General features: G+C 41.9%; 1 protein-coding gene across 21 annotated transcripts in view; it reads right to left on the bottom strand.

Annotated features, from left to right (window-relative positions):
• The window catches only part of MTSS1 (MTSS I-BAR domain containing 1), a 127,420-nt gene that overhangs the window by 3,529 nt on the left and 104,350 nt on the right, over window positions 1–19,541 (bottom strand). For 8 of the 21 annotated variants that reach the window (XM_068181374.1, XM_068181366.1, XM_068181383.1 and 5 more), the window contains 8 exons: window positions 16,768–16,925; window positions 15,446–15,553; window positions 14,379–14,476; window positions 12,184–12,394; window positions 4,450–4,569; window positions 3,265–3,459; window positions 1,058–1,222; window positions 554–716 (listed from right to left, as the gene is read on the bottom strand). In XM_068181374.1, coding sequence (XP_068037475.1) covers window positions 554–716; window positions 1,058–1,222; window positions 3,265–3,459; window positions 4,450–4,569; window positions 12,184–12,394; window positions 14,379–14,476; window positions 15,446–15,553; window positions 16,768–16,925 — 1,218 coding nt within the window. The remainder of the gene's footprint in view (window positions 1–553; window positions 717–1,057; window positions 1,223–3,264; window positions 3,460–4,449; window positions 4,570–12,183; window positions 12,395–14,378; window positions 14,477–15,445; window positions 15,554–16,767; window positions 16,926–19,541) is intronic. The other 13 variants (XM_068181499.1, XM_068181424.1, XM_068181406.1 and 10 more) reach the window with 9 other exon arrangements.

Genomic DNA, 19,541 nt, shown 5'->3' with positions numbered 1-19,541 from the left:
GTCTCTCTCTTGCTGTTGGCTCTGAAACAGGGTACAAAACCCAACACCTTACTGCAGCTTCCTAGCTACGCCTAAGTTAAGGTCTCCAATGGATTCTTCTTCCAACTACATCATTTCTACTTACACAGGAAATTAAAGGTCACCAAGGGAAGGCAAGAGCAGACTGAGAGTGCTGATGGAAGATGCCAAAGCTCGTTGAGTGTGTATTTGCTGAGACAATAGCTCAGAAAGGACCCAAGAAGTATTGGATGCAATACCAGTGTCATTTATAATTCCAGGATACTCTTTAAAATGGCAGCATCCTTAGGCTGAAACTCACTGAAGTAGTGCACAAATACAATTGTTCAGTACACTATGCAGCAGTGCAGGTTTCTATGTAGTTAATAAATCCAGGCTGCATTCCAAGCTGGAAAAATCCTACTAACAGCAATGCTAGCCTTCCTCCCCAGCTGACTACAAAGCCAGGAAGCAATAGCTGCTCCTTGGCACCATGGGGTGAGTGTGATGGCCAGGGTGGGAATGCTCTAAGAAGGAACATCTCCTGAATGGGTACCTTGAGATGGGATCGTGTCCTCTGAACAGCACGGCGTTGTTGTCTGGGTGCTGTAGCCACTGGAGCACTGCAAGGAATCCCGACTGCTCCTCTGGGTGTCCAACTGCAGCCCTCTAGACAGAGCGAGTGCCAGCTCCTCGCAGGCCTCCATCTCCTCACCCTGCTGCTTACACACAGGAGAGAGACTCGTTACACCTGGAAGGGTCAGTCACCTTCACCCACTTTTAGCTATCTCTCCTCCCCATCAGAGCTTGTCACCATTATAATCCAACAGGACTGAGCCCAGCCATTTGCTTGGGCATCGAACAGATGCTTCTTTGGGGTACACTGCTCTATGGAAGTCAGTACCCAACGGTGCATTCCCTCCTGCCTGCATGATTCCCACTGACCACACCAGCACCACTTCCCAGATAAACATAACATGAAGTGCATCCCAAGTACTGGCAGGAGCCAGCACGGCCATTTCCTTTGCACCAAACAGGGTATCTGAAATGAGAGCTTCACCCTTGTGGCAGCTGACACCGTCATGCTCCGAGGTCTCTGGGCCTCCTCGGGGGGCGCAGGGGCTCCGCTCTGAGCTGCTCCATTGACATCTGGCTCACGCTTTTCTTTGCGACGCTGCAACGTGTTCACCATGGGCTGATCGTACGGGCCCGGCTTGGCCCAGTCCTAAGGAAACGAGCTCGTTAGGGACAGTCTTCATCAGGAACTGTAATTTAATTACAGGCAAGACTATGCAAAAGGGCAATTTTAATGCAACAGATTGTGTATCAAACTGGATTTGCCTTTCTGAATAAGGTGAGAAATAAATTTTGAGGATATTAAAAATCTTTGTTAATTAAACCTGTTTCCTTTATTAAAAGGAATGTAAATTTCCCATTCTACCTAAATGTTCTTCTATGAAGGTATTTAACATTTTGATACTATAGTTTTATCTAAATGAAATTCCATGGTGTCAAAGCCTACATTTTCAGAATTTGAGCTCAAAAATTACAGTCACACAGCAGAAGATGCAGATAAATATCCAATCAGTGATGTAACTGTTCCAGATGTACACAGGTACTAGCATTACATGCTGTTACAGATGTCCTCAGTTCTGAAAAATTAGGCTTGAACAGATTTTTCATACACATTAGTGGAGCATGTTACTGTGAGTTACTAACTGAAATCTAGTTTACAATGATAGTCCATACTGCAGAAAGACTAACCTCACTCTGAATTACTGGTGCTAAATTTGAAACAGAAATTCCTCAGGCCATGAGGGCTGTATTCACTCGGGGCTCTATTAAGCAAAGTCCTGAGGGTGTCCAGAACCCACATGCTGCACACAAAGAGCTTGACTGATCCAGGCTCTGTGCTGGGATGCAGAACCAGTGCTAAGCAGCAGCTGCCCCAACACCAGCTGCTGCAGGGGCAATCCCAATCCTAAACGTTTTCCTTCATTGAGACAAAGGCTGCTTTACAAATGAAAGGAACAACTAGTGCATGACAATGGGCCCCACATCCTCCCAGCTGCCTGCTGGGCAGCCTCCCACAGCCTTCTGATGGACATTTAATGATGGACCAAGACCACACTGTGGATTTCTTGAGGTGTCTCAGTCTGAGAAATGAGAAGTGCAAGGCCACTGAACTGACAGACCCCCTTGGACAGACAGGTATTGGTTTTGTTAACTCATGTGAAACTCTGCTTTGCCTTGACAGCTGTGTCCCTGCTCATAGTGTTTTGTTGTGAAATATATTGGCAAAGTGCTTCTAGCAGAGACACAAAAAATGACCCCGAAACCCCAGGACCACTGTGGCCACCCTGTATGTATCCCAACAGTCTCCAGCTGCTGGAGAGTGTGTAGGGGATCTGTAATAAATTATCTCAATTTAGATGTATATACGCGGGTCCCGTGGTGCATATGCAGTATTTTATAACCATCCACAGGCACTTAAAATCTGCACAGCTACTGTTGACTGCACATCAGCCTTGCTGAGGATCCAGAGCAACAGACAAGAGACCTTTTCCCTTTGCTCTAGGGCAGAGCCTCCCAGGGGAACCACCTGGCAGAGATGAACTTTAAGGCTCTAGCAGAACAGACATGTTTTGATGCCAAGTAAGATCCCTGCAGATCCAGCTGGAGCAACTAGGAGAAGTTACTGCACTCTTTTGGTGGTCTCCCCAAGAGAGCAAAACAAGCTGGGTGAGCACGTCCAGTCTGTGGCAGCAAAGCTTCAGTCACCACTTGGGTTTACCTGGTGCTGAGCACCTTCTTAAACCACTCCAGCTGGATCTAGGAGAGTGTGCCTGCCTACAGCCACAGGCCTAGCCACAGGGAGAACATCAGGCTGTCCAGTGTATGGTCCCACTGAAACAACTGGATGCCCTTCCCTGCCCAAGTGAGCTCTTTGACAGTGCTAAATAAGCTCTTTTCCCCCTGAATAGAGCCCAGAGTGTTTTCACCAATGTTTCAGAGCTAAATTATTCCTTCCTACCTACATTCTGTCAGCTTTGGTATGTTTCAGTTGGTACCAGAACGCACAAGGTCATTCAGAAATACCCACAACCAGATTTTAGGTCTGATTTTCACCATGCAGTGCCCAGTCAGAGTGATACCAAACAGAGCAAATCAACCAGGAATTACATGGACCAAAAGGGAGCAACAACTGCCGTGTGCATGCTGCTGGTATGAGGAGGTGAGGACTGCCACAACAAAAGGAACACAAACCTTCCAGCTAGGGATCTTAGATGATGGTAACATGCCTGGCCCAATGGTGTAATAATGAACGTAGTCTGGAAGGAGGGCTGAGGGAGCCCGAGTCCACGCGCGGGAGACAGGCGGGAAATGAGGGAAAGGACCTGCACCAACTGAAGCTACGGATGGGTCACTTGATAAACTACAGTGATAAAACCCATTAGACAACTGGAAATGAAACAAATAAAAAAACAAAAACAGAGAAATTAATATAAACAGAATGAATACGAAAATACACTGTGACTGATGTTCTAGGGAGAAAATCTCTGTATCTTAAAACAAAAGAAATTCTTTAATTTGCTGCAAATAAAAAACAGAAAATTGATACGATGCTTGGTTCATAAGTGAGAGCACCTGAAAATTGTTATCTGTAACAAATTTCAGGCATCAATCTAGCAGTCATTGTCTCCAGGCTGAGCAGCTTTTCCTTCTGTCCATGAAAGCAGCACACTGTGAAAAAGCCTTTGCAATTTAGGTACCCTGCAGACTCTGGACATAGAAACCGAACTTTTGCAATCCTGAAGGCATTTGCATTGGTGGCATTTAGTCTGTGTAGCTGGACAGAGAGGAAAAGCATAAAGCCTTCAAACATGACATGTTCTGGCTCTGTGATGATATGGAAGAACAAAACAACAAAAACCAACAGCAAGGATTTACCAGATGAGAAAGGAGACTGCTATCACTTCCTCCCCCAGTTTAGTGTATCCCATGTAAATTATTCCAACCATGTGTATTTTCCTTTCCTTTTTGGTCAAAAAACCATCCCCATTACTCAGTGTAATGTATGCTACCTAATGGGAGAGATGGGAGAAGCCACAAACAGCACAACCTGGGCAAGGTGCTTTTTGTCAGGCAACCAGCTGGGTTTGGGCAGCATTCCACAATCTCTTTGAGTAGAAAAGCTGGAAAATGACCTTTTCTTAGAAAATTACCTCTGTAAAATGCCCAATTTGTAGCTTCTCCTAGTAGCTAGTTCAAAGGCAATTGTGGTTTTTATTCAAACATATTGACTTCTAAGGGAGCGTGCAGCAGTTCCTAGTCTCATCCTCACAAAGAGGAATCCAGGCTGCATCCCATGCATGGAGGTTTTGTCCAAATGTTGCAGGGTTTGGATAATGAGCTAGTATGTTTGTACGTATTGGAGATGAAGTTTTTCACCTTATCTGTGGAGGCCCAAGCCCCCATGGTGGAGCCTGAGCTGACTGAGGTGGGGGAACTGCACTCGCTCACTGACTGGCAGGTTTCAGAGGCTTCTGAAGAGGCAGAGCTGGACGAATTCTGCAGCATAAAACAGCACCGCAATGCAGGGAAAGGATACACAAGCCACCAGAAAAGAAAAAAAAAATCACAAACAAAAGGACAAAAAGCACATACACAGAGACACACAGGAGAGGGAAGGATGAGAGAAGCAAAGGGTTAGGATTTTAAGGATCAATTAGAAACTGCTCAAAATTATTGCTAATGTTCATGAAATCTATGGAAAAAAAAAAGCCACTTGCTTAATGCGAGAACTTGCCACACTGCTTAGGAATGAGGGAATTGAGGCAGCAATCTCAACTCCTCATTGCAATTTCAGCGTCTCAATTCTGCTGCTGTCTCAGAGCAAGAAGCTGAGGGACCTGAGGGCACCTGTGGTCCAAACATGCAATATACTGAGACAACTGATTTATACAGAAAAGCAGATCATCAGTACTTCAAAGACACAAAGTTTAGATTTAAAACATGGAGTAGCAAACATCACTTACATTCCCAAGTTCTCGTACATTCTGATCTGCAAAAGTGCTTGTGAAAAACTCATCTGAGTTCAAGTATTATGGAAAAGAGAAAGAAGTGATACTTACCAAAACTGGAGGCTTCCAAAGTGCATGACCTGTATGCATGTGCCTCTGCAGGTGGGATGCATACACCAAAAGCACTCTGACTCAAACTCTCCTGCCCAGCAGCCAGCAGGAAGGTACATGCCCTCTGCTGAGTGCAGAAGTGGTGGCATGTGCTTGTCACCTGCCTTCAGCTAACAGCAGAGGCAGAAAATACCGGGGACTTGGATGGAGAGAGGAAGAAAATGCAGGACACAAAATGTCCACTGAACACATCAAACATTTTGCTCCTACCTAGGGACTTCTCCAATTTTTGATGCACACCTTTGTGTATCTTTGCTGCTGTCAGACCTCTACAACAGCATCTAATTCAACTACACAAAGGCCAAGGGGAATAACCACATGAACCATTTTATCAACTACAATGCTCTTCCACATCTCCCCCTTGGAAGTGGCATCCTGCTCTGTAGGGATGTGTGTCCAGGTCCAGCTGAGAGCTTAGACACGGTCATGAACACTGGCAGAGTTGTCAGGGCACTACTGAGCTCTATTCACTCTCAGAAATTCAACACTAGCAAGACCAATTCACCCTTTAGTAGCCAAGGACCTGTGAAAGCAGTCTACACAAGGTGTTTATGACAGCAGAGAGAATGTGCTGCTGTATCCAGTTTTTGTAGCAAACACAGCAATTTCAAGGAATGACATGTTGAAGAGGAAGGGAAATCTCACCTGAAGTAAAATTCCCCAGTTAACCTTAGGTAAGATCTGGGATGAGTTTGCAATAGAAGGACAGCTGGGTATGAGGCAGTGTAGGGGAGCAATTACTCCTAAAACCCCCAAGTTGTCTCACTGCTCACCAGGAGCTACAGAAGGGTAATGTACAGCCAGCTGCCTGGGTAGAAGGAAATGTAGGTCTCCCAGGACAGAACATTGTCACCATAAGGATTTTGGTGAAGACTGAAGACTGCTGGGGCAGCTGAGAAGTCAACACAGTATCAGCATCTTGAGCTTACTGGTAAACTGTGATTTAAGTGAAATTTTGCAAAGGCTGCTAATATTTTAAAAAGCAGGTAGAGTGATGGAGTATTTTATAGAAATAACACTCATGCCACTCTATGCTGCCATGAGATGATCTGAAGGTGCCCTGTCAAATGTGCTTAGGGTACATGTATGCTCAGCTAACAAGGCTTGTATTCAAAGTGCAATAAGAGTTGAGGTGAAGGTACAATCAAAGGGAACAGCAACAAATGACACATAGGTGTTAAGGACAGCAGTGAAAGCAGCATACCTGATGATGCAGTGGCATGATATTTAGTGGAACTTGTCACATTCTTGATTTAATGCAACTCCTTTTACTGGAGAAAAGACTCTAAAAATAAGAATACTAACAAAGATGAGCTGTAGCTGACTCTGCCATCAGTCATAGCCATGGAGCACTAAACGGAGATGAGACTATTGCCTCGATCCCTTGAGAAAAATGCATTATAGAAAACTAGCTTTTACACTAAACTCCAGAGTTCTGCCTGACATTCCAGGTACCTCAGCAAGAGAAGCCTCATGAGAATACTCACACTGCTGTTATGGTTTAGCCAGGAAAAAAAAAAAAAGACAGAAAAATGCAATTACAGAAAATACTTTCTGAAACCTCCTACTTATGGCCTGAATGACCCTCCAGGGTCTGCATGCTCTGCACATGGCAGGAGAGACAGTGAAGTGTCCTAGTGCCAAGCATGGCATCTCCCATGCTATCTTGTTTTCTACAGATGCCCCAGGGGTGACAAGTAAGAATGTGGAGTTTACATTTAATACACTATTTGTGTCTACAAGACAGAAATTTCACAAGGTTTTGTCAAGTAATGATAGACTGCGCTCATAGATGAGGTTTATTACCAACAAAGATGCATTAAAAAAGGTCAAAAATGCAGATTCTGAAGATGCAAAGTATGGGCAGAAAAAAAGACTGGATTTGGTGAACTTATTCTTGCTATAAAATCACTCCACCAAAGTGAAAAAAGATGACAAAAAGGACTCTCCCACTAATTCAGTGTGCCCGTTTTCAGCAAGAAGAGCTAGACAGAGGCTGAACCAAGATGCCATGGTGAAAACATCCTGGAAGCTGAAGGAAATGCAAGAGGTGGTGGTACAGGAACAGGGTCTCCTCATCTTCAGAAACTTGCAAGGCACAGAGAAAGGGAATCTCTGGTCTTGCTAAAAAAATATTCCAACAATGGAGAGGGAGGCAGAAGAATACTGACCTCCTGAAGGAAAAGCCTAAAGAAAACATAACTGGCAGCAGGTCAAAGGATGTTTGGATCAGACTGGAGAGCCAGTCCTGAATGGCTGCACCCGGGTGTGGGAAGCACAGACTTCCCTTCTTACCATAGGCTACACGAGGGACTGAAAACAGAAACTGCACAACTACTGCTTGGGCAAAGAGTCTCCAGACTTTGCAGTGCTTGTTCTAGATGCACAAGCCTTGGCACACCCTCTCCTGGGAGCACACACACAGGGCAGACCAATTTCTACTCCCCAGCCCATGGTGTGAGAAGTTTGACTATCAGATTTTTTTCACCTTGTTTTAGTAGATTCCTTTTTTAAAATGACTGTTTTGTTTGAGTAATTTTTAAAATCAGTTCTTCCATTTTAGCTATTTTTTCCCACAGCTGTGATAATGGCAGTTCTGCTCTGTTCTAAAATTATGTCTTCTGAGAAAAAGCTTAAAATTAACAGTATAAAGCTAGAACTATTCTCTGCAGTGACAAGCAGTGCTCCAAATGTACATTTGTACAAGTGTAGCTTGGTCTCTCAGATGAGCCATGGATAGTGTCCCACTGCTTGGTGTGGTATGTATGAGTTCCAGCAGGAATATAAAAAAAAAATTTCTGAGCTATCCAACTGTACAATTATATTTTCTATCTGCTGTCCTACTAACCTATAAAAGGACCATGGTTATCTTGGATTACTTGCATCCTTTGTTTTCTATGTTTTCCACTAAAACATGGCATTTCTTTCTTAACCTTCTCCCGTTCTCAAATAGAAGACAGAGCTTCCTAGACAAGGGTTTCCCAGGAGACCAAATCCTAATGATGAGCGTGCTCCAATGTTCCTCTAGAGCCAGTGGAAGATGGGCTCAGCTACTTTTAGAAAAGCTCTGGATGCTGACTCAAGGGTCACCTTCTCAATTTGTCTAATTTCCTGGAATCTGCCTCTACTGACCCTTCTTTCTAGTCAGGGACAAACTATCACAAAGAACGAAGAAAAGGAAATTTAGAAGAAATACTAGAAAAGGAATTTTAGAAGAAACAAATATCTGTATAATTTAGAGATGTGTTTCAGTTTGAACTTGATTTTTGGTTTTTGTTTTGATTGTTTGCTTTTGGTGGAGTTTTTTTGGTCCTGTTTTGGGGGTTTCTTTTAAGGTCTGATTTGGAAGCATTTATTAATTTAAATGGAAAACTGAACAGCTGTAACAATATATTTCCCCTATTCTAACTTGCAGCTATTTCAAGCAATGGAATCTACCCAAAAGCAGACTCTTTGAAGCTTTATAACCTGTACATGCAGAAGCAACTTCACATTCACATTTCCCTCTACTTGACTTTTTAGGGAAAGTGCTTTCCAGATCATTCTAACAATAAAGACTTATCTCTCTGCTGTCTGATAGTGCATCAACATTTTTACCTTCATTTGCTTCTTTCTCTCCCTTTGCTTTCATCTCCATGAAGTCACAAGCAGCCCGTAAAGTCCAACTGTGTAAGTGCTTCCCCCAGCATGTTCACTTCAAATCCAGTGGATCCTACCATTATCATGCCCTGAATCAAACATCACCATAGTACTATCACATCATGTGATCACAGATACTCCCAGGCCTCAGTTTTTCTACCACACAGGGCAAGGTGTGGGTTTAGCAGCAGCAGCCACATCCAATGTCCATCCAAGAGCCACTCTGTGCTTCCAGCAGGTCTGTCAGAAGGGCTTTTTATGAGGTCACTGTGTCATGGGCAATGCTGGCCATGCCTGACCTTACACCTGGCATTTAAAGAAACTGTTCCACTCCAGAAAGAGACCTGTGATGCTTTTCCAGCTGTTCAGCTACACCCAAATGTGCCCCTTTAATTATGATTAAAGCCTTTTACAGTGACCTTCCCACAGGTACAGCCATGTGCTACAGGCTAACACTTTTACTCCCAGCAATTGCAGAAAGGTGATCCTCACACACCAGTGAAAGAGCAGTCTGTTGTTATAATTGCTCTTTTTCCTATCTTCTATGCTAACTGTGATAATGGTAAAGACTTATTTACTACTCTTACTAACAACTACAGGCTGGAAAGCAATCTTCATTTTGTCAGACATTTCTCCTCTGGTATAGTCTGTGTCTTGTTTCAATCTCCAGTTACTCTTTGAGATTCCCACCAACTCCCCATCCCCCATCTGTGATTTTGCAGAAATTCAATTTACTTTTCAGTGACACTTACTTGCCTAAAATATAGGCGAGCTTATATACATAACAGCTTCACAGAAATCATATATTCACATTCCTATAATATAGGAATTATATATGGCCCCTCCTACTTTTTTTTCTAAAACTCACTATTAAATGAAAAAGGGCTTTGTTAATCCAACATATGCCACAGCATGTAGCTAGCAAACATCAACAAAGTGTCCACCTGTACAAGATATACAGCTTTTAATCTCCTTTGTTGGTTCCAGAGCTTGCTTTTCTGCCTTCTCAGTGTCACTATTAGAAACAATGTCATCAGTGCTTGAGACAGAGCAGCAGCCTCCTCCCACCCAGCACCGATGCTCCAAGCACAGCCCCACGGGGAGATCTGTCAGTTGGTTAGAGACACACAACACGGGTAACGCTGCCCACTGAACAGCATCTGCTCAGCTCACAGTCACAGTCACCTGTCAGCACAGCACACACAACTTACTTAGTGCTGAACATACAAAGCAAGACACTTAAGCAAAGATGAAGCAGCCAGGCAATGATCTGTTACCTTTTCCTCTGCGTAAAGGTAAACAGAACCAGAGACATACAGAGCACATAACTATTTGTTATACCAACACACTACACTTGTCACACTGCTGCAGCCTTCTACAGCTCATGAAAAGCTCAAGTGATGCTTGGATCAGTTTGCAACCTTATGGACAGTTTCTAAAATGAAGTGAAAGCATATGAACTTAGCTGGTGTAAATCAGCGTGACTCCCATCGACTTTCAGGATGTTCTGCCACCTGATACCAGCCTAAGTTCTCTCCTCTGCTTAACAGGGGAATTTGCAAAGAGAGGTGTTGGTTTTTTTCATGCTAAGAGCAATTGCAAATTTACATCCTTGTCTGCAAACATAGCATCATCATGTGGATTATTACTGCCCTTTTATGCAGGTGCAGTGGATACTATGAAAACCAAAGATGATGCTAGCATGTGTAACTGATGTAGGTATCTTAAAAGTCAACTTCCTTACCTTGTTACTATTCCAGTTTACTTTATTATTGCTCATTTACTTTTTTGCATTTCACTTAGGTTAGCCATAGCCAATCTAAACAAAACATTCATTTTATTAGTGTGCACAAAGTTCTTCAGGATGTCATCTACTAAAAAAAAAAAAATGCTGTGTCCAGACTGGGGACAAAAGAGGTATCATTTGAAAAGAAAGCATTTCTATTAAAATGAAAGAAGGAAGTAAAATTTAAAAAACATTGAGCTTCCCTTGAGAGTGTGTTCCAAGCCTAAATGAACCAGTGTTGTTTTGGATGATACTTCAAAAATTTCTCTAAGGGTACTACTTACTAAATGTTCCACAAAAGGCAAGGGTCTGTATGCTACCAAAGGTGGTCTAGGGTAGTTTCCATGGGCAGGTGACACTTGATAACCCCTAACACTTGCTGACTATTAGGATGGACACTCCCCAACCATGCCTAAAAAACTACCTACTCCCCAACATGTAAAAAGGAGTGCAACTACATTTTTGAAGTAAAAGACAGTTTTTCTCCAGTGACCTCAGGGTGTATTTAAGTAATACTCAACAACAGGATACTAGGTCCTTTTCAGTTTGTAGGTAAGATTTTCAATAGGATTTATAATGTGAGAAAAGCAATTCAGCCTTGTTTAAAAATATTACAGTTGCTGCATGATTTCTTTAAAAAAACCCCAAAAAAACAGCAAAGAGAATTCAGGTGCTGAAAGATACAGGCCACAGAGCATTGCAAATCTCTGCCTGCAGATGGCCAGTGAGTTCTTAGAGGAAGGATGCCGTGGACAAATAGAATAGCAGCTTCCTTCTGCAGACCCAAAAATGCTCAGGGAAAGTTTGCTTATATTTCTGGTGAAATCCTCTCCGTCTGACTGGCTTCAGGATGTTATTATATATGACTACACAAAAACTCATTTCTTATGAGCTCCATAAAGAATGAATAATACCTCCCATTTTCATGCAGAAACCTTATTTCTGCAAGGTCCTCAACTGAGAGTCCAAAATTCAAATCTATCCACAGAAATGGGTGTCATAAAAAAATGGCAGAACTAATTCCATATGATAATGCTGGCAGCATTTAGAGTATCCCAGGCCCATTGCAGAGGAGGAATTAAAGAAGTCTCTCTAATGCCAAAGCCACCAGTATCAGTACTATGGCTGTCAAAAGGATGTTCTGACATCAATATTTGCCCATTAAACAGCAAAGAGCCACCAGATATTAACCACTTGCAACCTGTGCAGGATATTAACTGGTAACCTCAGTGGGTAAAGTGAATATTATTCCCTCTATAAGGTGGGTCTTCTTGCTCTTGGTTGTCTGTATTTATCTCAAAGTTAGGCATCTAGGCTCCCTCCAGGACCAAAGGGAAAACTGTATAGCCCAGGAGCAACTCATCCCTTTTATGCCAAAGCAGCATAAATCACTCCAGCTAGAGGCCCAACTTTTGGATAAATGAAATCCACTGCGACAACCCTTACCCTCAATGTTTAATCTGACTCCAGGTACCCCAAAACCACACCAGATCCTTTTTCTGAAAGGTGAGCCAAGTAAGAGAGTCCAGCTCACACTCAGGTTTTTGTTCTCATGCTTGCACGTACCTGGTTAGGTGCTTCTGGTGGCATGGGGGATGGCGATTTGGACTGGAAAGCATCCTGGGACATGAATCCAGAATCATGGGAGGACACACTGGACAGCCTCATGGGTGCCTGCTGAGGCAGATTGGAGCTGCGATAGCGATAGTGTGAACTAGGTGAGTGCGAGTGCGAGCCACTGGACCGGGAATCACTACTGTTAACGCTGTTCAGACTGCTGTGAGAGACAAAAGGAACAGAGAAAGGAAAGGGGAGAGGAAAAGACACAAGGGCAGGGTGGGGAGAGACCCATATACAGTACAATTAACATTCCACATGTCTCTAGCAACAGGCAGCATAAACCGGGGGAAAAAAATGTTGACAAATTAAATATATATATATATATATATGCACATATATATCAGTAAAGAACCATAAGCAGCTGCAGTATCCCTGGTGACCAGAGAGAAAATGGCATTTTATCCTGAGTGTCAGTTAAATGATCAAATCTTAACCATTCAGACTTCAAACTCAGGTTAGGGATGAAGGAATTGCTACATGCCCTCCCTGAGCACGGCACTCGCTCAGAAAGTGTCTGCTGATGGTTCTCTCCTATTTCTGACTTACACTTGGCCCAGATTGTCAGTGGGATTTCTAGCAGGGGAACCAAAGACATTGGAGTTCATCTAAAAGTCTGCCTCTAGGCATGCTGCTGCAGATAGCCAGCAGGACAGTGTGTGAGACTTCTGAAAGCATCACCAAACTCCCACACTTCAGAGTACCTGGGACACGTTTTGCTCACTTGAAGGCTTCCTACCAGATAAAAACACACGACAGCATATGGAGTGAAGCCAAGTCACTGGGGATGGAGCTTTAGTCAGTAACAAAGACAACCAGAGAATTAAACCCCAAAATTAATATCCATTAAAACAAACCGAAGTGATTTTTCAAAGGAAGAGACTGATTTTTAATCCTTAGAATCCATGTGTGACAGTACACACATGCCAGCCACAATGTGGGAGCCTTGGGAATTTCCTGCTGGGGTGGCTGAGCAGGACTAGCAGGATGCCCCACTCTGATGGCAGCTCTCTGCTGCACTGGCAGGAGCCTGGCCTAAGGATGGCTCTAAAGGATGCACAGGTGAGGCTGCACCTCCTGTGCACCACGGCCACCTACAACAGGATGTGCAAGGAAGCAGGGAGCAGAGCAAGGGGAGCTCTGCTTTGCTTCACCACATGTCAGTCTGTGCCATACCAGTTTTACCGTACAAGAAAATGAAATTGATTAGGAAGAAATGATGAATTTTGGGGTTTTTTTGCCATTTTCTTTTATAGCTTCAGGATATTGCATCTTTAAGCCTGTGCTCATTGCTCTAAATATGCACATTTCCACATATATATATATATAAAAGTACTGCCTTTTTTTAATATATATCTGCATGCAGAGACAAGTAGGTACATACAAGTTGTGTTCACTTGCTCTGACATGCTGTAGGTAACTTTGCTCATACACAGGGAACCTGTAGTACGTAGTTCATAAAGCAAACTGAAAGGTAGTCATTTGAGAGCAGCTAGAGAGGTGTTGAGCAGAATACACAACAGGGTATCTTCCTTTTCAGTAAAAGGAAAGAGTAAATGTAGACACCAGGATATGGGGGCAACATGCTAATAAACTGTTTTATGAAAGAAAACAGTTTTTACAGAGAAAGCATAGACAGAATCCAGTGTTTCAACATATTTCAGGACAGCATTAGACAGCATTAAACAGTCAAAAAAACTTGTATCAAAAAAGCATTTCCATCTACCAGACTGATAGGGCAATTGTCAAGGATGTTTTTCCCCTTTTCAAATAGTTTAACTTACTGATTAGTAACAGCTACTTAGAATAATCTAAAAAGTCATCACACGAAAAACAGAAAAGGAAATTATGAATGGACAATCTCAAGAGTTTAGATCAGTACAGTCTGCTCTTTGATCCAAAATGGATTCAAGAGAACTGAATCAACTGCATCTTCAAGTTGTGTTGAGTTCAAAAGTTGTTCAGTCATGCCCATCCCTTTTTAATGTCCCCAGCACACACTTAAATGAGTAAAGACCATGAGGGGCTGCTTCAGTAAGACTTGCTATTTAATATTTAAGAATGTATACAAATCCATTTCACAGTCTGAACTTGCCTCCCTTTGCCCCCAGCAGGTTAAAAATAAATATTACCAATTGACTTACCTGCAAACACTAGATTTTCTGGACATGGTAGTACTGGGAGAGGATGGAGGAGTCTGGTAAGACCAGCTGTAATCAGAACCTTTCAAATCTAAAATTACCTGATGAAAGATAATCAATAGCATCAAGGATGTGGAAAAATTTTCACCCTATTAAAAGAAAGCATCTGCTTGTCATACAACATTCATCCCTGTCACAAACTTTCAGTGCCACTTCAGTCTCAGTTCTCTTCCAAAATTACACTGTATCACCAAGGTGAGTCTGTTTCATCCTTGGCTTTCCCAGTATTGGCATACTTCAACACTAAGGCTGCCACCATACAAATAAAGTTCAGATCTAAATGGAAAAAAAAATCTTAGAAAGTAAATTGGAGATTTTTTTTTTTTTTTGCATTAAGGAAGCTTTGCTGGTTTTTGTTTCTTTTGTTTTGTTTCTTTTGACTTAAAAAAAATAATACAGCCTTTGAGCTGAAGTACTATAACATTTTAAACAATGAACTGAAGATTTAGTATTCAACCACAACAGAGCTTTACACTTCTAGGTCAATGATAAGGTCATTATAAAGTATGACAAAAAAACTGAGTTCACACAGCAGGGTTGCAGAAAAATGTCCTATTTGGATTCATTTAATGACACACATTTTCCTATGCATTTTAAGGACAGCATGGAAAAATGCTCAAATGTTAGACTCTATCAAAACTACACAACCCTAGCAACTTTGTGACTACAAAAAGACAGGGAGCTCAAACCTAGGGCAAGGAGATGACACTCATTTCTCAAACACTCTCCACAGACATCAGGCATCTTCATACCCTTCAAAGTGTTACTGCTACCACTTCACTCTGGTCTTAGCAAATATTTTAGGGGCACTCAGCCCCTGAAAAAAATTTTCACAACAAAACAGGTTGTTTTTTAAAAATTGCTTATGTTAAAAATGGCCTTGCTGCCAAAAAGCTATTACAAAACATCACATTAAAGCACTAAACACTAGTAGTCAATATTCCTCACAACACAACAGAAAAAGCCAGGCAACCCACAAATAAAATGTTTTCCAGGTAACAAGAGCTAACCTGTTCACTTGAGGATGGCAATTTGTGTGGATCCATGGTGAGACTTTTCAGGTCATCTGATATGGTTTGTAAATGGGTTATTTCTCCTAGCATTGATATTTCTTCTTCCTGAAAAGAAAAACAAGCCAGGCTAACCACAGGCTCAGTTTTAAAAATCAAACCTCTAACACAATATATGACCTTTATCAATTTGCTGATTACTGTGGGGATGCCCAGTGGAGCTGCATTTTCTTTCCACATTAAGTAATTATGAAAGGCTGAAAATATTAATTTAGAGTTTTGTAACTACTTTAAGATTGCTATAAATTCTAAGGCCCAGAAATCTTTTCTCTCATCAACAAGATAAGTAAGTCTCAGCCATCTTCTTGTGACATCTTCAGAAAAAGTGTCAGTTTTGCTGCACTTGACAAATACCTAACTGTTCTATGTACACTCACTAATGTGCCCTAACAATTTTAAGCTTGAGTGTAAACAGGGGTTAAATTCATAGTTTTTGATAGTTAAGTTAAATGCATTATACAAGTACAGAGCATTAATACATCTATGATTGATTCTGGCTCAAATTACATTGATGGCTAACTCAGGTGACGATTCCTGCACTGTAAACTACCACAGTAATTCCTTAGCTACTATTTCTTCCAGGTCCTCTGAATCTGGAATTCACCTCCTCCTGCTCAGCCATGACTTTTCTAATTCTCTAACGATGGTTTTCTGTTGAGACTGATGCTTTTTGTAAACAAGCACTGGGAACATCATCCCAGTAGGTTGGTGACCCTTCAAAAATGCACCTCACTTGCACAAAGACATGAACAATTCCTTGTCAGGCTTCAGACTAGCTGAGATGATGAAAATTTACTCAAACCTTTCACACGAACTGAAAAACTGTCAGGTAGAAAGAAAGGAGCTATCAGAAAACTGCATGGAAGCAGCCTGCAATTTGTCAGATAATGTCATTATATACTCAGGGGAGGTCTTGAAACATTTATCAGTCCTAGCACTGGAGTAGAAGTAGGATTTATATTAAAATGTGATGTTAAGAAAGAAAGCAGTGGAAAAAACTGCATTTGCAATGTCTCATGCTGGAATGCATAAAGAACACAAACTGACTTCAGTCTTTGTGCTCATTGTTCTTCATTGCTGAATTACTCCAAGTGCCTACAAGAAAGGTCCCAACTCTCACCACTTGCTAAACAGAGAGAGATACAGGCTGTATTCTGGCTCTAGAAATTATTTCCTAAGACATAACCAGATACTCTCTTCAGAGGCTTCTGGCCACTTATCTAATCTGCGAATTGTACTGACTGAAAATGAAGAGCTCTTACGATCACAGGGCGTAGCATCGAGATGAAAGCACAGAATCGACCGCGCTCCTCGATCAGAGCTTTTCTGACAGCTTGCTTCTCGGTTTCTTCAAGCAGCAGGTACTTATCATTGACATCTTGTAAAGCACTATCCAGCTGGGGTTGAATGTCACCCCGTCCTGTATGCAGGAAACAATCAAGAGCACATATTGTCACAACTGTGCCTCTCCAGAGAAGATGACATGATTTTCAGCCAGCACTGCTGCTGGATTGTGCTTTTGCAATTTGAGTCTCAACCAGCATTTTCCCTTCATTCAAATCAGTAAGGATGTTTCCCCCCTCAATTACATTAAGCATTTCAAAGCATTTATTTTTTCCCCTCTTGCACAGAATAGAAATCCAGCTCAGTTCAAAAGGTTTCAACAAGCCAAAGACAGCATTTTAAAAAAGGACTTTATCAGAGCATTAGCTGTAGAAACTCTTCACGTCATCCTTGCCAAAAACTAACACCTTACTAACTGAGAGATGAAAGAACAACTTTCATAAATAAATTAACTAGCCCAGGTAAATCACTAGCCCAGGTGTATTCCTCTGCCTTCTTGCATTTGTGTGTAACAAGGTCCTAGTGAGAATTTTGTGGAGCCACTAAATGAATGGATCAATCTCCTATACAAAATGCTACTGTGGACATAGTACTGATCATCGGACCATTGGGTTCGAGTACTCTGCACAAACCAACTGCTGAAACCATTTTCTTCATTCCAGAGTCCAAACTAAACCAAACCTCTCAACATAGGTTTTGTTTGGATTTTTTTTTTTTTGGTCATATAGATCTATATATGTCCAATATATGTCAATGGATACAATTAAATTACAATGCTTTGAAATAAAAAGCTTCACTTTGTTAATTACAGTCAAGTCATAATACCAAAACTTTCTGTGACAGCTAAGTATTCTGCGCTGACTGCTTATGCTGCATCATGCAAAAAAAAAGTTCCTGCTGCTTAGATATACTATAACCATTAACGTTGCAGTTGCAAGATGTTTTCATGCAGCGGACCTCAGTTGTATACGTTTGTTGCAAATCTCCCAGAAATACCATCACATGCAATATAACTACCAGGAAGATAACACTGAAAAAATGGTGGGTGAGTTACAAGCAGCTACCCAAAATCAGTTTTTTGGATGGCAACCTTTCTGCACAGAGGATTTAAAGCTACGAGCAAGAGGAAAAAAAGTCTCTTTATGTGTGTAGTACAAAATGTAGATGACTAAATGTCAGGCTTAAAAAGGAAAAACCTTTGCCTTACTATTATATGTATTTCCTTAATACTCCAGAGCAAGGCAAAGCCATCAGCCTCCCTGCACTGATACACAGCCAGAGGTACAGGAAAAGAGAGCAGCGATGGAAGTAAAGAGAATTGCGCTGGCTTAGAGGAATTACAGGCTGGATATATCCAAATCTCCTCTGTAGAGAGTTAGACATAGTCCAGTTAAAATGCACTGACACCCACAGAGCTCTGCAATGGATCCTGGAAGAATCACATGCAGTGCAACATGGACACTGCCACTGCCAAGGCCACCTGGTACCAAATTTCCAGCAGTGTCTGATCCTGCAGATCAGTCTGGCTGCTCTAACGTGGTCGTAAAACTTACTTAGAAATAAATAAACTTTAAGAAGAAGAGTCTGAAGGTCCTCTGCTCCCTCCATCAAAATCAGCATCTACCAGAAGGAAGTTATAGCAGAGCTTTGGGTACCTCCCTGAAGGTCCTGTGCCTTTTTGTCTGTCATCCTCAGGAGACCCTTGGGCCTTCCTGCTCCAAGACCATTCTGTACATTTCAGGCCCTCCCCATACTCTTGCCATCAGATGCAGTGGTTAAATATTTCATACTTCTCTGGAGTTGTTCTTTCAAATTCTTTAGGAAACAGAAACTTGCATCATTGCTCAGGCCCTTTTTGAGTGTTGCCTGCAATTACAATGGGTAAAATAACTACCTCCTGTTTGAGCCTAGATACTGGCTCACTACCATGGATGTACCAAGTGCAAAATATATTAGCTGCAAACTAAATCAAACACTCATTAGTTCAGCTCTGGAGAACTGCTATAAACATTCAGCTGCTCCACCATAATCATGTGCATAATGCAGTAAATCCTTGTTAAATGCATTTGCCTATGCAGTGAGAGCACACACACTTAAAAAGCAACTGGACATCATTGACAAAGTGGTTTCAATTATAGTGAACTTTGGTACTTCCTGTGGACCTTAGAGCAGGACATCTTGGACCAGGGAAACAAGAACAGCCAAAACCTGGGGCAAGAATAATCCTAATTTCCACCTGTGTAATTCACTCAATTCAACAAAGTTATGAGGATAATGTTCAGGCTGGTACTTAAACCGTTTGGCCAAAGCATGTGTAAAACTAAACCACTCTCCAACTTCCTCTGTACCTCTACAAAATTCCCATTTTATTTCTTCCAGTGAGTCATTATAGTAACAGACACTCACTGGTATTTATGGTCTCACCAGTATTTTCACAGACCTGTTTTTATGCTCAGGGGCATTTGGGCAGTCTGTGAAAACACAGAAGCTGTCTCAGGTGTAATTCAGAGCAGGAAACAAGCTTAGGTGAATCATTCAGATGAGGCTCTGAAGCCAGATGTTTACAGATGAATACAACTCTCTCCTGGTGACTTCTCATAACTCATCTTTTAGGAGGAGGAAAGATTTATCAACATCCTTTGAAAGCTCCACAATGCAGACATCAATCTAGAAAGTCTTTTGAAAGCAGGCA

This window comes from Anomalospiza imberbis, chromosome 1, assembly GCF_031753505.1.
Source record: "Anomalospiza imberbis isolate Cuckoo-Finch-1a 21T00152 chromosome 1, ASM3175350v1, whole genome shotgun sequence".
NCBI classification, from domain to species: Eukaryota; Metazoa; Chordata; class Aves; order Passeriformes; family Viduidae; genus Anomalospiza; species Anomalospiza imberbis.
The sequence above is the reverse complement of the archived record's forward strand: the minus strand, read 5'-3'. Positions and strand labels throughout refer to the sequence as shown.